The 17,001-nt window shown below is 48.8% G+C and overlaps 1 protein-coding gene across 1 annotated transcript in view; it reads left to right on the top strand.

Annotated features, from left to right (window-relative positions):
• Positions 1–17,001, top strand: part of ppfibp2b (PPFIA binding protein 2b) — a 62,889-nt gene that overhangs the window by 6,452 nt on the left and 39,436 nt on the right. The window contains exons 3-4 of the mRNA XM_035395946.1: positions 9,167–9,272; positions 14,540–14,751. Of these exons, the coding sequence (XP_035251837.1) occupies positions 9,209–9,272; positions 14,540–14,751 (276 nt within the window). The 5' untranslated portion in view covers positions 9,167–9,208. The remainder of the gene's footprint in view (positions 1–9,166; positions 9,273–14,539; positions 14,752–17,001) is intronic.

Genomic DNA, 17,001 nt, shown 5'->3' with positions numbered 1-17,001 from the left:
CGATGATCCTCCACTGATGCTGGAGCGTGATGGTCTTGCAACCTCCGGGTGGGCCATCGCAGACACTGTCTGCAGTCAGGGAGGACCTTGGCCTCAAACCTGTTTCGGGAGAAGGAGACAACTATGATTCCCCAGAACCGTCTGGCCATAGAGCACTCTCAGCACAGACGGGAGACGTGCTCTGTGTCTGTGCATCCATGTGGGAGCACTCAGCCCAGGCTAGGTTTATACCTAAATGAGGGGACGTCCAAGCTGTCTTTATGTATGTTACTCAGTGTAATATATGTTTGTGTTTGTATGATTGCTAGCTTTCGTACTCGTGAAGAGCAGGTCAGAGGTTGTGAAGCAAGTCTTTCTCCTTTGTTGCAGCTTTACACTATCCTGTTTACATGTGCTGGAGGGGATTTCCAGCTGAATGCTCTGAATGGGCTGTCTGGCTGCCGGTGTCATGTCTTTGTGTCGACATTAAGCTGTGTTGACGCGCCGCTTTTATTGGTCTGTTGCGTCGTGGATGCGCGGGTTTCATGTAGATACCGACTGCTGCCACGTGAGGAAAGAACACAGACCATCAGGCCACAACAAAAACCCGTGAGGAGGTTTTTACCAAACTAATGGAGCCCTGCGATTTGAGAAGGCACAAACAAAAGCAATGGCATTTGCAAACTGGTGCTGGTGCACTGGAGGAAAGTAGTTAAGTTCCTTCAAGCATTCAAAAATGGAAGCGTCCCCGTGAAGAGGAGACAGACATCCTATAATTTAAACGCTTTCATAGTTTGTACCCCATCTCGATAAATATACATGTAGAAAACCCGTAGTCAGCGTACGCCTTCAAAATCAGCCGTATTCATAATGACACATCCGAGCTTATGTTCTTTTTGGACGGAAGGCTTTTGAGTCACATAGTGTTAAGGGTGGTAAAGACTGCTCCAAGGAGCGTTACTTCGGTAACGCGATCTCATGCTTGCTGGGCACGGTGTTAAACTTGATTCGGCTTGATTGCTGATGCAAATGCGACGGTGTCACTTAATGTCCAGAGCGATTACGCACGGCCGCTTGATGCTGATATTCTGGATATCTAACGATGGTGCGCTGACACGTTTGAGAAGTTGAAACAGGCTTGACAGGAGAAATATAAACTCAAGGTTACAGGTGGATTTCCACATGATTAATTTGCAGGTGGCTGTGGGAGTTTGGTTAATTGTTAATGGGTCCTGTATTAAAAGGGGTTCTTTTTTGATAAATGGCAGTTAACTCATGTCCTTGGATCATTACTGCAACTAAAGCTTCCCTTTGGCTGTTTTTTCATCCGTAAATGTGAGGTATCCTTTAAAACACTAACGATGCTTTAACTGTGTTTCGAGTCCATGATACAAATTAGCCTATCTTGTCGGGTCTTCATTTAATTTGAGTGAATGAAACAAAATGAAAGAAAGGGTTCAATATATTTCACGGCTGGAGATACTGTTTGTATTGGGGGTATATAAGTAGCCTACTATATGATGGCATCAGGTCAGTTCTAGTATTGGACCAGAATTGCCTAACATTTTAGTGTACTATTCCTACAACTCCTAATAATTTACTGAGAAAATTGTGTATCCTGTACACAAATGCTATTTGGAAACCTGTAGTTAAATATTTACTATAGGCCTACTATATTTACTATATTTATCTATTGCGACTTTGTATAATCAGGGATGTTTAGCAGAGATATTGACCTGTTTTGCAAGGGCGACCTGGGAAGACAGTGGTGACAACAATTTACAATGACAAAAAAAAAAAAAAAAAACAAATAAAAAAAACGATTGTGTAACTTATTGTTGACTTTAGGTGAAGTGGGGAAATTGACAAGTATGCTACAGCACGGGTTGTCATCTCTAATTTTAGCTATTTGATAGAACCTCATTTGGACGTCTACTCATAATTATTAGGGAGACCACGCTTGTTCAAAGGTTAGGAGTCAATACTTGGATCAGAATGAAACAGAGTGTTTCTGATCCTGAAATGCTATGCGTGTTCAGAATGTTATCCAAAGCGCGCGATGCTCCCTCGTGCTTGCATGAGAAGCTCATGCTATTCAAATTTAAACCGCTTTGACAGCCAAGCGAAGCAAAAATAATACACGCGGAGCCGAGGGATGCGATCGATGATTCCGGTATCAGATACGGCTGGGAACTCGTACGTGATCTTTACGGACTTATTTTCATTACGTGGGGAAAGTAGAGAATATCAGGGTGAAAACTGAACCTTATAAAGGCAAGAGAAAAAAACAATAACATATCTCTAGAATGCCTGCGGTTGAAGCATGAGCGTACAAATGGGAACGGATCTGGCAGAACCCGTCTAGTCGAGTTCTGAAAAGCCTCCGCGGTTTAAACCTGGCTCCCGTAGTTCTGTTTATTAATCCAGACAGCCGAGGGTTAAATTGGGAGCAACATTAAACTCGCACCCAAACTGTGTGTTTGGCCCACCGCACGTAAGTGTAGGAATTTCCTGTTCCAGAACCACGGGACAAACTTAAAGCCACGCTGAACGCTGAGCATGCTATGGTGATGTAAAGAGATTATTCTCCACACAGACAGATCAAAGTGAATTCTCCCCCCTCCTCTGGTCGCTCGTAATTAGGAGTTTCTTCCAAGTTGTGTCATGGGAAAAGATGTGTAAAGCCAGATGGCTCCAGAAAACGCCACTTTGAAGTGGCACCCGGACACACCACATTATACAGCACTGCGTGAAAGTCAAAAAAGATTTGGATTGCTATTTTACTTTTATCCACAAGGTTCTGTTTCTCCCCTTGCATTTACTTGATAGAATAATCTCTGCAGGTTAGCTGTATTGCTGGAACCCATGGGATCAGTGAATGACTGGAGTCCTGGGCAAATGAGCTGCACGTGTGTCTTTGAAGATGAATCAAACTGCCTCAACATCTCATCTGTCGCCCTGTCTACACAGTCAGACTTAGACTATTACTCCTTGAAGTGTTTATCTGGATATTGGGAGATACGAAGACATCAAGTGTGTATTCAGAAAGCATCTAAAATAAGGAGTCCTGGTTTTGGACCGGGATTCCCCTGTTCATAGCCTAAGCCTGTCTATTATCAACCAAAAGGTCAGACTGATTCTACATGAGCACTTCTACTCTGACGAGCTTTTTGAGTGCAAGCCCTGTTGTGAAATTAAGGATGTGAAGCAGCCTTTTCTCTTCAGAGAATGAAAACAGATTTTTATCATAAAACATATCAAGTAAAAACTGTTTTTTTTTCCATGCATTTATCTTGGCCTCGATTGCATTGAAATATCTGGTCCTGCTAACTCAGCTATTGTGTGGGCTTTGCTAGTGGACTAGTACACTATTAGCCTCTGTTGTGCTGGCTTTGAAAGTACACTAATTAGCCTGTGTTGTGTTGGCTTTGCTAGCACACTAATTAGCCTGTGTTGTGTTGGTTTTTCTAGTATACTTATTAGCCTGTGTTGTGTTGGCTTTGCTAGTATACTAATTAGCCTGTGTTGTGTTGCTTTTTCTAGTATACTTATTAGCCTGTGTTGTGTTGGCTTTGCTAGTATACTAATTAGCCTTGTTGTGTTGGCTTTGCAAGTATACTGATTAGCCTGTGTTATGTGCTCTGTATATGTTAATATATCAATATCAATACAAGAGGGAGTTGAATTGTAAGAAAGCTACACCTCTTTCTCTGGGGGGGTGGGTTTCCAAGTATTCTTCCTGTCGACTTACTGTGAGGTGATCGTAACCTTTTGCCCATTATGCTCACCCACGGCCTACTGAGGTTCAGTACACTGCAGAAAGTCTGTTTTAACAAGTGCCTTAGTCTTCTAATGAGACTTTCCCTCAAGTAGAAAATATTGGCTTGTTTTAAGTTACTGTTTGCTTGGCAAGTGAAATTGTCTTGCCCCACTGACAAATCTTGGAGTTAAAACTGGCAATCTGTTTGTCTCATTTAGCAAAAAAAAAAAAGGTTATAGAAACAAGATTTTAAGTCTAAATACAAGACTGAAATACTTGTTAAGATGGACTTATTCTTTGATTTTTGCAGTGTTCAGCATGACTGAACATCACCAGCCCAGTAATGTTATGTTACCGGCAGCTACGGATATGCCCTCTGGCAGAACGCAGTGTTGTCACATGAAATGCATGGCACCAATATTATGCTTAGTGAGGTACAAAAAGGAAGATTTATGGCAGGCACTCGTCTCCCTCAAAAGTGCTGTGGTTTGCTCGCTGTGTATCCGAAGCGAAATTTGATAGCTGTTGACAGGGGCTTTGTTGTCGAAGCGGACACTTGGCCGGGGTAATGAATGTACAAATTCGGGACGCGGGCATTGCGTTCGAGTGCCTTCCCCTGCACGTGAAGCCGTTTGAAAAGCGTAAACAAACCGAGGTCATCGTGGCGGCTCTGAAGACCGGGTTGCTGGAGAAGGACCGTGCGGCGGCGACAGTATGCTGTCCAGGGCAGCTAACACTGCCTCTGTGGCTCCGTGTGTTTGACTAAACTGTGAGGATGACTAAGCGAACTGCGGGTGACTGACCCCCGTCTGTAAACAGCGTGGGTCACTTTCTTAGGCGGACTTTGCTTTGCCAGCATCTCGCTGTTTTTGGGTGGTTAACCATTATGGAAAGTGGCCATCTTGGTGCACGAAGACCTTGGGAGTGTTTGTTCTCTCCTTGCACCCGTCAATAGGCCAGTTTTCAGAGGGGTCTGAGCGATCTACAACCGTACTTTGCGCTCGTCACCACGGACTGTGAAGTGACTTTTTCCACAGAAACCACTGTGCATTTCATACTTAAAATACTTAATAGTTGTTTGGGGCGAAGCACAGCATGCTGCACGGGATAGGACCGGATGGAAGCAGATAGTCGCAGCCTCATGTTCCACGGGGAAGGAAGAGAATTAAGTAAGTAAGTAACAGTTGTTCGAGGCACTGCCGCCTTCCTCCTTTCTTCGATTTGCATGTAGTGTTGAGTGTTTGGTAATGACCTATCTAGGGCAGAAAACTGGTGTGCAGCGAGGGCTGACAGGAGTCAAGCGTTTAAAATATGAAACGGCGCAAATTCTTACTTGAGTTATGGGGCTGAGGATTCTTACTTATGATCTCAATGAGTGCATTCAGACATGAAATCACCGTGCTAGTTCCAGGCCCTTTGGGATTGTTAGCTGCACTGCCTCGCCGTGGTTGTATTGCTGCTCACACATTACATTACATTACAGGCATTTAGCAGACGCTCTTATCCAGAGCGACTTACACAACTTTTTACATAGCACTTTACATTGTATCCATTTATACAGCTGGATATATACTGAAGCAATGCAGGTTAAGTACCTTGCTCAAGGGTACAACGGCAGTGTCCTTACCCGGGAATCGAACCTACGACCTTTCGGTTACAAGCGCAGTTCCTTACCCACTGTGCCACACCCCTGCTATGAAACAGTATTAATAAATAAAAAAATAGCCGCTGTTTGATCTATGCCTCATTTATATGGGTGGAAATACACACAGGTTTCAACTGTGCTGCCAGCAGGAAAGGGAAGCCGGTGTGTTCTGTGTTGCAGACGTCCACAGCAGGGGTTCTTTGGTGTAAAAGTGAAATTAGCCGTAAATGTGCAACGCTGGCTCCTTGGAGAGCACATTTTTAATTTAATAAGCGTTTACAGGGCTTCCGATGGGAGCCCTGGCTAGTAAACTATGCTTCCAGCGTGCGTGCTAAGGGGCTTCTTTGATATTTGGCACGCAAGTGCTGTTCAAAGTGGAAACACTTCCCTGGAAAGTATTCTGGAACATACCTTTTTTAAAAAATTTTTTTTAGCCGTGCTTTACAAAGGGCTACTGTAAATGGCGGTTTTGTTCTTTGCGATTAATCCCGCGGCGCCGCGGAAGAGGCCCTGCTTTCTGCACGAGCGAGCGCTTCGCGCGTCTTCGCGTTGCCCAAGCCTCCCACGTTAGAATTCTCCTCCGTTCTCAGGGCTTATCAAGGTTTCCCCGAGTTGACGATACGCAGAAGCCCAGCCGAGCGGGGGCCGGCCGGCCAGCGATGCGCTCGCAGCGCCGTCCGGCATGTGACATCCGTGATGTCACTAATCATTTTACAGATAGCGGCGGTGGGGGGGGGGCGGAGTAGCCTGGAGATTCTCCGCGCGCTCAGTCGCGGCCGGCCTCAGATTGACTGAGGGGGGGAACCGGGACGGTGCGAGAGGAACCGGAGATGAGTGGGAATTGGGGATTCTGCAGAGGCACGGGTGGAGTGTAAGTTTGGATACTTTGTTCCCTTTTGTATAAGTAATGAGTAATCCCGGGGGATTTACGACGGAAGTCGGTTTAAAGAAGTTGAGGTTAGATAGTAGAGGATTCCTCGCTCACTTGTGTTCCCTCACATGTAATGAGAAAACCAAAAAAATGCCAAGAATGCAAATGATTAACTGTCGCTGCCTCACAGACTGATGTGTTTTTTTTTTTTTTTGTAAAGCCATGGGGTTGCTGACATTTATTAAGGACTTGATTGAGTATTCACTTAAGAGGCAAAATAGACCCTGGAAGGATTTTGATAAATTGTAGCCTGTGCATGTTTCACTCTCATACAAAAACCCTTGAATCCAAACCAGTTTGTGCAGTGAATGTTTGTAGTACAAATACGTTGCTTGAGTAGGCAGTGGAATATTTTGGCTTCCAGCGCTCGAGAGTTTTTTTCCTCCCACAACGCAGAAACGCGCCGTCGGCAGCTGGGCCTGGATCGCGGAGTTAGGCGCAGGGCTGCCGTAAAGGCACAAACGCGTCGTTGCGGATCTGCGGCTTTCCGCGCCGCGAGCTCCTCTCTGCGCGCCGATGTGCGGCTTTTCTGTAACGGCCAACACGCTTTGATCGCGCCTGACTTCTTAGGCCGCGTCGGTGGACGGGTCGAGAAAAAGGGACAGAGACTGATGTGTCTGAACCAGAAAATGAAGCTGGGCGAAGAGCTGACCACTGGAACGTTTCTTTATTATTATTATTTTGTTTTGCGGGCGGCTGTAAGAGCGGGCCGTCCGTCTGGCAGGAAGCTGGGCGAAATCGGATGACGGTGACATTGTGCGAGCGCTGCTGGTTAATGTTATTCCTCCTCAAACAGATTTAATCGCCCTGCTCTCTGTCTTTCTCTCTCACTGCCCCCTCTCCCTCTCTCTCTCTTACTCTCTCTCTCTCTCTCTCTCTCACTCCCCCCTCTCCCTCTTTCTCTCTTCTTCTCTCTCTCTCACTCTTTCCCCCTCTCTCTGTCTCTCACTCCCCCCTCTCCCTCTCTCTACTCTCTCTCTCTCTCTCTCTCTCTCTCTCACTCTTTCCCCCTCTCACTGTCTCTCACTCCCCCCTCTCCCTCTCTCTCTCTTCCTCTCTCTCTCTCACTTTCCCCCTCTCTCTCCCCTCCCCCCCCTCTCTCTCCCTCCCCCCTCTCTCTCTCTCTCCCCTCGTCTCCCCCCCCATCTCTCTCTCCCTCTCCCCCCCCCCCCGTCTCTCGGCAGCCAGTCTGAGATAAGCATATTTCTGTGTGCAGAGTGTCGCAGGAGTGCGTGTGTTTGCGCTTGTGTTTGCGGGCGGGCCGTGGCCTCAGGGGCCTGAGCGCGCTCCTTTGTGCCGTCTCGTTTATCCGTCACGTTTCAGGGCCTCGCGGGGCCCGGCCTGCGCGAGGTGCGGCTAACGCTCGAGGAGCCCAAGCAACGCGGCCCCTTCCGGAAAGAGCCGGCATGAAACGAGGACAGGGCCGGGAGAGGGCTTCGCCGTTAACGGGTTTAGCGAGTTTCGAATGGCGAAATGTGTCAGTTTCACACACACTCGGGAAGTAGCCCCCGTTCAAACGGCGAACGGATTTACTGAGGTTAACGGAACACGGAACTACCCATTCAGATTAAATTCCGTTGGACTGTTTCAGCGTCCAGTTAATCTTTTCGGACCCTCTCCGTAGCACAGGGAGCGCATTGTAGCACGTTTCGTCGTCGTAGTCGATGGGGATCCTTTGTCCAGTCTCAAAAATGGTCTTTCTCAACAACGTGTGGAGGAGTCCTCCTTGTATTAGCCACGCAGTCTATAGCTGCCCCCGTACCACGGGGTGCTCATCTCATTACAGTGTTCAACTGAAGGCATTAATTCACAACAGCTACTACGGCTGCAGTGGATATAATGTTACTGTTGCCTTTGTTAATGCTTAATTCAGCTGTTAAACAGAGGGTATGTGAGCAGCCATGAATGGACCCGTTAGGCTCAGGGGCAGGGGGGGTAAGATTTGGCCGTGTAAGTCACGCCATTCACTCTCGGGTCCTATCGGGGCCAGGCCCGGTCGCGGTTATGCCGTGCTCAGTTTGGTACTCGCGAATGGCGAGCAGGAACGTAAGAAGAACATTTGAGCGTACTGAGAGTTCCTGATTGCAGACTTGGGTGCACTTCGCTTGAAATGTAAGGACTTGATCGTAGTCATGAACCCTGCTTGTACCCCCATATATGCAGATGTCAGATAAAGCCCTCAAAGTCAAGTATGGGTTGGGTTGGGTTGGGTTGGGTTGGGTTGGGGTGGGTGGGTGGGGGGATGTTGGAAAAAGATCCCCTGAACATAGGAATAACAAACAGGTCCTGAAGTGTGTGGCCCCCACCGTCCCCGAATCAGACATTTACACGTGTCACAGTCCAACTGATGCCAGTTTACTACACATATGTAGCTGTGTAGTAAACATTTGAACTCTCAGTTCATTTGAACTCTCAGTTCCTCTCCAGGTGATGACAGTGCCATTTAGCTTTGGCACTGGCTGGGTTTGCGGGCGGCACGGTGGTGCAGTGGGTAGCACTGTCACCTAGCAGCAAGGAGGTTGTGGGTTTGAATCTCGGCTTGGGGCCTTTCTGTGTGGAGTTGTGCATGTTCTCCCCGTGTCCGTGTGGGTTTCCTCCGGGTACTCCGGGTTCCTCCCGTAGTCCAAAGACATGCAGGTAGGCTAATTGAATACTTCAAATTGCCCATAGGTATGGGTGTGTGAGTGAATTGTATGTGTGTGCCCTGCGATAGATTGGCGGCCTGTCCAGGGTGTAGCTCTGCCCAGGATAAGCAGGTACAGATGATGGATGGACGGATGGACTGGCTGGGTTTGATTATCGCTTTCGGCCGCAGGGATTTCCTTATTTCTCTCCTTTTTTTCCCACGCAGGACAGAGTGAAATAGAGGACGAGGCGAGGTCGCAGAGCCGCCATGGCGTCCGACGCGAGCCACATGCTGGAGGCCGCCCTGGAGCAAATGGACGACATCATCGCGGGTAAGAGCCACAGTTTTTTTTTTTTACGAGGAGCCAAATATGCCGGTTTCCGAAACCCTTTCGTTCTCCTGCTCTCTCTTCGTGTCCTCGTGTGGAACTGCGTGCGTACATGGCTAATTACCAGCCGGGTAACAGACAGATGGGAAAACTTTCAAAATGAACGGATTCTGGAGAAAGCGGGTGATCAGAATACGAAACCAGACAGGATGAGTCACCGGGTGCAAAGGGCCAAGCGTTGGTCATTCATTAGTGAACCGAGCACCCTTTGATATTTAGATCAGGTGAGATGAAAGGCCCCTGAACAATGGTATGTTGCTTAATACTTTTGATTTGAATTGTGTAGATTACCCTTTGATGGAGCAAGGAGAGGCATTTGGGTAAGATCTGAGAAACAGGATTGACACCTGGCAAAAGACAATGCTTGACGTGTCTTTTCCGGGCCAGGGAAAGAGAGGGGGAAGAACTGGCAGAGCCGAACCGGACGGCTAATTGCGCGATAAAGCATTCGGGCCCATCAATAAATCATACCGCTCGTCACCAGGTGCTGCTCGGTCTTCTTCTATTATTCACAGGCCGGAGAATGAGCTAGCGGTCACGCGCCGGAGGACCGAACGTGTACGGCGTGCGGCGCACGAGGCGGTTACGAAAACGCCGAAATGCGTTTCTCTGGTACGGCGGCGAGCCTCTCGCTGTGGTCGCCGTATATTAAAAGCCCCTGAAAAGAAAGAAGTTTGCGTTGGGACAGCGCTTCGCTGTTAGAAATGACACTTCAGTGTGCAGTCACGACTTACTGCGCCTTTCTGTCGAATCTGTCGGCCGTTATCGGCGCTACGCGAACGAACGGACGCGTCGGTGTCGTCGCCCGTTATCGCGTAGCTACGCGGCGTGACGAAATGTCCGAATGTCGACGTCGCGATTTTTCCAATATGAAAACGGCCTCGACGTGAAATGAAAGCGTAAAAAAAAATAAACAAATTTGTTGGACTCGTCGACGCCAGAGCTCAAGTGTGGACGCGCTATCGACGCGCCGCACTCCTCCAGGCTGACCGTCTCCGTTACAAATTCGCATTAACATTTAAATGCGGAGGCGTTGGATAATTCAGTAGGTTTGTGCGCTGGTAGTGCGCTTCTGGTTCTGCGGTCGTGGTTCTCCTATTATAAAAAGGCAGGTGAAGTTATTGCGTGCAGAAATTCCAAGCTGACGTTTCGCCACGTTGTTTAGAATTCCCCCTGTCCAGTCTACGTTAGCTTTAGGCCTGTATGTCGGAGGAGAGCTATCCTCTCTCCCTGGACGCTGTCCCGTTTTCCCACCGTCCCGCCAGAATGTGGCCCGTGCTGTTTATCTACCCGTAGAAGGATATCGAATAGCAGCGAAGCCTCGCGCTGGAGAGGAAACGGGGAAGGATGCTATTAATAGCGACAGGCTAACGATCCGCCCCAATGCACCGATTAGGAACGGCGTAGAATAGCGGTTCTGAAGTACAACAGTCTTTCCTGCGGGTATCGGAAGGGTGTTTCACTCGAATAGCTTTTCTTGTCAGTGCTCCGACTTTGCAAAGTGTCGATCAGACGGAGACTATTTTCCCGTGCGTCGATTTACAGCGTAGTAAGATGCAACCGACGATTGCGGAGAGAATAATTCAGCGTCCGCTTCTTATTCAGAGCCGAAGCAATAATTCTCCGCTCGTGCTGACGATGCCTGCCGCGGGTGGATTTAATTAATTTTTTTTATTTATCTTTTTTGAGATAAACGCTTTCCAGCATTATTTGCAGGTCTGGGGAAAAATCCTGATGTCTCAATTTCATTGGCTGAATACACACAATCGTGTTTTTACAGCAACAAAGTCAAATAAACAACTCTTATAGATTTACTGGATAGCTATGGAAATGGGCTTACTAGGGTTTTTAATGCAAGGCATGCAAGACACATCCATCATTTAATTGCGGTTGCATGCTTATCTGTTTCGGTCACGCTGACGAACCTTGCGTCTTTTTGGGGCCCTTTCCAGCCATTACAAATCTGTCTTCAAGCTGTCCCACAAGGTTAACACAAACGAACGGGGGTCATATTTGCAATGTGTGTCGTGCGTACGTCAGAATTAAGTTCTACCGTCAACAAAAAGACAGAATAAAGAAGCACAGACATTTAGTATTCACGGTACTGTAAGCTACAGTCTGTTTTCACAGTGGAGACTTTGTTAGCAGATCCCCGGACAGAAATGATTTGATTTAAATGACACAGTTCATTTGTTTGTCAGCCCTGAATGGAGTTACATAAAACACTTGAGCTGATCGAGGCACCGCGTGAGGAGGGCAAGGACAGAATTCAGAATCAGCGCACGGGCTCTGCCTGTCAATCACTGCCTCCCCCCCCCCCGTCGGGTCACGTCATGTGACACAAGTATTTAATTAATATGACAAAAGTAAATGAGGCATGAGGCCATATTTATTTTTAACAGCCGGATGGGATGGTAGCGTGAACATTTACCCCTATATTTATGGTAAACATCGTTTAGAGCCATTTCAAAAATGATCTTTCGATTAGAACTACAAATAGAATATCATTAAAATCACATTAGAGTAAAAATGCTCTAGCATTAGCCGAAATATCACTTATCTGTCTTAGTCTTTTGAAATATGTTGATTAAATGTGAGAATGGAGGCCGTGAGACTGAATGGAAGCTGTTAGCATGCTGTGTGTTGCCATTAAGTGAAGTGACAGATTGAGATGTCATAGGAGCAGCCTGTGGTGAGAGAATGGGCGTACTCCTCCGGATGAATTGGACTGACAGACTCAGTCCAAATACCACTGAAGGATCTGCGCTCTAGCGGAACTCCCATCTGCAGTCAAACAAGCGCCCTCTGCTGGTTGCTCCTGGAATTAACTGCTGGACTGAAGTTGTATTTTTCAATATATCCAGTTGCAATAGACCAGAGGTTTCCCCCTCATGAAGAAAACCCATTTTAACGACAGCAAATACATTTTTGGCAGTACATTTTATACGTGGCACGATCATTTATAGTTCAATTGCCTGCCAAATGGATTTGTGCAGTACAATTGCAGTTTAAGAAAAATGAAGTAGAATTTTGTGCCTGAGACCATTTATTTGTCAGTGCCTTCCTAAGCAATGTAATGGGCAATCTTGAATCACAACAATCTTGTGAATAATCAACAGTGCATACTTAATCAGATCTATATAAAAACAAAGCCTACATTCACCATTGTAGAAAAAAATGCACATCCACTAAATATATACTGATGAATGAAAAAACATGTATAATTTCCCATGTTTTTGTTTTTGTGACAAGATGAATAGTGGCATTTTGACATTGGGCTCCACTTGCTGCCGTGATGTTTGTATAATGCTGAAAAACGGTCCTCCGCGTGTAAGCAGTTCACGCTGCTTTTTGTATATCATCGGATCGTTTGCCCTCCTTGTGTATTTATGGACGTTTATGCTTATGTAAAATACATTTTTTACATCCGTGAAATCCCCTGATAGACATGCCGTTCTCAGAGAGTGTTTGTAAGTCTGTAAGTTGACCTCGGAAACGAGAACGTTAAAGTTTAATAAGCTCCAGTCGCCCGTCCGTGGCCTAACTGAAGCTAATTAGGGCTGTGACCCGGGGGGCACCCGAGCGCAGCGTTAATATTCTGCGTTAGACACTGACACCGGAGGCTTGGGGAAACTTCCGGAGGGGTCCGCAGGTAGGCAGCGTAACGGAAGAGCGCGAGGTCTCTGATCGCGCTGTTTATCAGGTTTAACTTAACATAAAACCCTTCCTGAAATATGACTCCTGTACACACGCAGCTATCGGTCCGTGTAGCGCGCTAATAAAAAACCGTGGGGACCTTGTAGCAGTGAGCACAGCAGCATGACCTGTGTGAGTTCTGTGGGCGTGGCCTCGCGTGGATACTCACCGTCACAGCCGCAGCGATAACGCAGCGAAGCACAACATTAGGTTCTTAAGCCCTGGGGGTCATGTGACCCTGGGTTCAGTCCCAGGTGCGCCCGGCACTTCTGGGGGCGTGTCCACGTGAGTGGATGAGCTCGCGGGTGACCAGGGTGACATCACTTCCTGGTGTTAGCCCGGTGACCGCTCACTGCCGAGCAGCGCCACCACTGTTCTGCGCGTGTGAGAGTGTTGAGTGATTTCTGAAAGCGGATTGGCTGGCGCGGTCACATGACCTTAAGCTCCATTACGATTTTTTTTTGGTTGGTGTTAGGTGTCCTGGCAGAGACCCTAAGGAACTGTCCCAGTGCTGCCAGGCCCCCACAGGCCAGTTAATGAATAAGTACCGATCGGCAGGTGTCCACATTTGCTGTCTTGCCTCTGAATGACCAATTCCTAATTAATTTCTTGAACAAGTTTTTCACTTTATAAATAATCTCATGCTAGCATAAACGTTCTAAACAGGCTTATAATCTAGAGGTAATAATCAGGAAACGCTTAAGAAACAGGGAGAAATTTGATGCTTTATTTTTTGCATGCAGTGCAAATCCAGTACGTATGATTTGAATTTGAATATAATAATAACGTTGAGACTTTTTCATTCTTGGCACCATGTATATTTACTTTGGACGCTGAATATTAAAATAATGTGGTATGAATATCAGTGCCACATGGGCTAGCCGTGGCTTAAAAGCATCCATATGTTTGCGTGTTTGCGTGTTTGCGTGTTTGCGTGTTTGTGTGTTTGTGTGTTTGCGTGTTTGTGTGTTTGTGTGTTTGCGTGTTTGTTGTGTAACCGGGCGAGTTTGTTTCCCACTGCCCTGAGGGAGCGGATATTGAGGCGGCCAGTTCTGGGGACACGTGGACGGCTTGCGCGTCGCGACGGGGGTGGGCCGGGGCGGGGTGCTGGCGAGGTCAGATGGATGGGGGGGGGGGGGGGAGAATCTCGTACCCGCGCTCCTGACACGTCTCTCTCTCTCTCGCCCTCTCTCTCCCTCTCTCACTCTCTCTCCCCCCTCTCTCTCTCTCTCTCTCCCTCTCACACGCTCTCTCTCTCTCTCCCCCCCCACTCTCTCTCTCTCCCCCCCTCTCTCTCTCCCTCTCTCTGTCTCTCCCCCCCACTCTCTCTCTCCCCCCCTCTCTCTCTCTCTCCCCCCTCTCTCCCTCTCTCTCACGCTCACTCCCCCCTCTCTCTCCCTCTCTCTCTGTCTCTGTCTCTCTCACACTCTCTCCCCCCTCTCTCTCTCACTCTCTCCCCTCTTCCTCTCTCTCTCTCTCCCCCCTCTCTCACTCTCTCTCTCTCTCTCTTCCAGGCTCCAAGGCCGCGGCCGAGCTGAGTAACGGCGGGTTCGAGCTGGGCTCGCCCGGGTACGCCAGCCCCCGCCAGGTGCTGCAGCTGGCCGAGGACCTGCGGGCCGCCCTGGAGGCGCAGGTCTGCCCGGAGGACAGGGACGCCCTCAGGAGCCAGGTCCCCGCGGCGACCGCGCAGATCCTGATGGCCTGGCTGGAGAGGGGCTCCGTGAGTGCTTTCTAAAATCCATCTCAGCTCGTTTGTTTATATTTGTTTGTTTGCATGTTCGTTATACTTATGTGACAAGGGCAGCACATGCTAATGAACAACATTCAATTCAATGATGCATTTATATTGGGTAGCCGGATTCAGCTGAGAACCTTGTGTTGGTCTGCAGTCCCCGAGCAGGTAAAAATCACATAAAATGAGGTTGCTTATAGAACAGTGCAGCATCACGATGGCAGCACGCAGCGGACGTGCACGTAGCGGTGCGCTACAGGTCGAAAGCCATCACGTTTATTAGCTACCGAACAGCAGCAGCATGCGATAGCGGCGGCTACGTGTAGCAGCAACAGGACGAGGCCCTTCCGCCTGCTGAAGCTCTGGGTCCTGCATGCATTTTCACTCGGGCACCGTTTGGGGACCTGAGAAACCGGACTGCCGCATTTAGGCGTTTTCTGAGGTGTACTTGGCTGACAGAAGTGGCTCGGACGAGAGAAGCGTGATGTCGTTCCGCTCAACCATTTTCTAGTATGAACTGTATTTTCGTCGCGTATTTCATTCACAAAAGTTTCCCTGCTTCCTGTTTGCCTCACAAAGGCGGGGTGTTCCTTGTCTCCTCGTGAACAGCGGTGTCGAGAAGTAAGGGCGGTTTTGGTTCCTGTTGCGCTTTTTAAAAAAACGAGCTGACCTTTGCTTTTTTGCTTTTTTGTCGCCTCTAGAATTGAGGAAGTCTGTATCGCCCATAGGAGGGAACTCTGAATTTGAGCATCGTGGCATAGTGTTTAAAAGGTCTAAAAAAAAGTGATTATCGCTGTTATAATCTGGAAACCATACACCAGTTCAATATGGAAGGTTTTGTTGACTGATGCAGTTATATGTGAGTGATTTTATTTTCTTCGCAGTACTGTATACGTACACGTTTTGAGCATTTGTTTGGTGGCAGCCTGCAGGACTGAAAACTGCAGTCTGTCAGACAGACAGACAGACACACACGTGTTCCCAGCGCTTGGAGCTTTGTCTGATGCCGGAGCTTGTTTTGGAACCTACTGAGAGGGGAAAGTTGGACGCGGTAAAAAAAAAAAAAAGAAAACGAGTCTGAGCGGTGTTCTGGGGCTCTAATAGGGGTGGAGCTCAACTTCCTGCACTGCTACCCCCCCCCCCCCCCTTTCTCTTTCTGTCTCTCTTTCTCTCCCTCTCTTCACTGTCTCCCTCTGACCGCGGTTGGAGCGCTCCTAAACCGTCCTGCAGGAGGCGAGGGGTAAGTCAGACGTGGTCCCGGGTGGGAAGGAGGGGGGGGGGGGGCGCAGGGGGCTGAGAGAAAACTCGATTTAGGGAGGGCTGGGTTAACGGCTCATTGAGTGACTTTGACTAGGGGGGGGGCGGGGGGGGGGGCCTCGGCTGCATGTAGCTGTAATGCAGTTAGGGCTGCCCCCCCCTCTGTGGGCAGCTGCTGCTTAGGGCAACTGCGTCTACGCCAGGCTCGCCTCCGCAGGCCTTTGAAGTCTGCCAAAACGAAGAGGGGGTGGGGGGATGGGGGGGGGGGACGGGGTTGGGGGGGGGGGGGGCATCGTAGAAAGATCCCCACAACTTCAAACGCTGATGTCTTGCACCCCCTCCCTTCGTTCAGGGTCCTCCTTGTGGCTGCCGTCGCTCGACAGAGGGGAAAATGTGCTGCTGGTTAGCAGGGAACGCTTTACTGTAGTTGACGAGGAGGGCTGGAGAAGTGTTGCCGGGGGAAGGGAAACTCCTGCTTTCTGGCCACAGAAGCTGCGATAGGATGCAGTGCCTTAAGTAGTTTGCTTATTAGCATGTTTGTTTTTTTTGTGTGGCATTTTGTGTGTGTGTGTGTGCGTATGTGTTTGTACATGTTTTTTGACAGCTTTCGAGTACGTATCGGCAGGCGCTGTCTAGGAGTTCCGCTGTTGCCCTCCAGGACTCGGTTTTCAAAGTATTCTCGACTCGAAGCAACGAGTCATCGCACGCTTTCGCTCGGGTGCCCCGTCGCTTGTGCGGGAAACCGTAACCGAATCGAATTTCACTGCGGGATGAAATTTGAGGGCTGGGCCGCGAGCGCCCTGACTGCTCGGGCTGAGGGGCGGGAGGAGGCGTGTCCTGGCCCTTGCTACGGGGCAAGCGCCGAATCCAGGGGACTGCGAGCGTCCCGCTCCGTGCACGAGCTCAGGGGACTGCCCCGCCCCGTGCACGAGCTCAGGGGACTGCCCCACTCCGTGCACGAGCTCAGGGGACTGCCCCGCCCCGTGC

The sequence above is a fragment of the Anguilla anguilla genome, chromosome 16 (genome assembly GCF_013347855.1).
Source record: "Anguilla anguilla isolate fAngAng1 chromosome 16, fAngAng1.pri, whole genome shotgun sequence".
NCBI lineage: Eukaryota > Metazoa > Chordata > Actinopteri > Anguilliformes > Anguillidae > Anguilla > Anguilla anguilla.
This window is presented reverse-complemented; position numbering and strand designations above follow the sequence as displayed.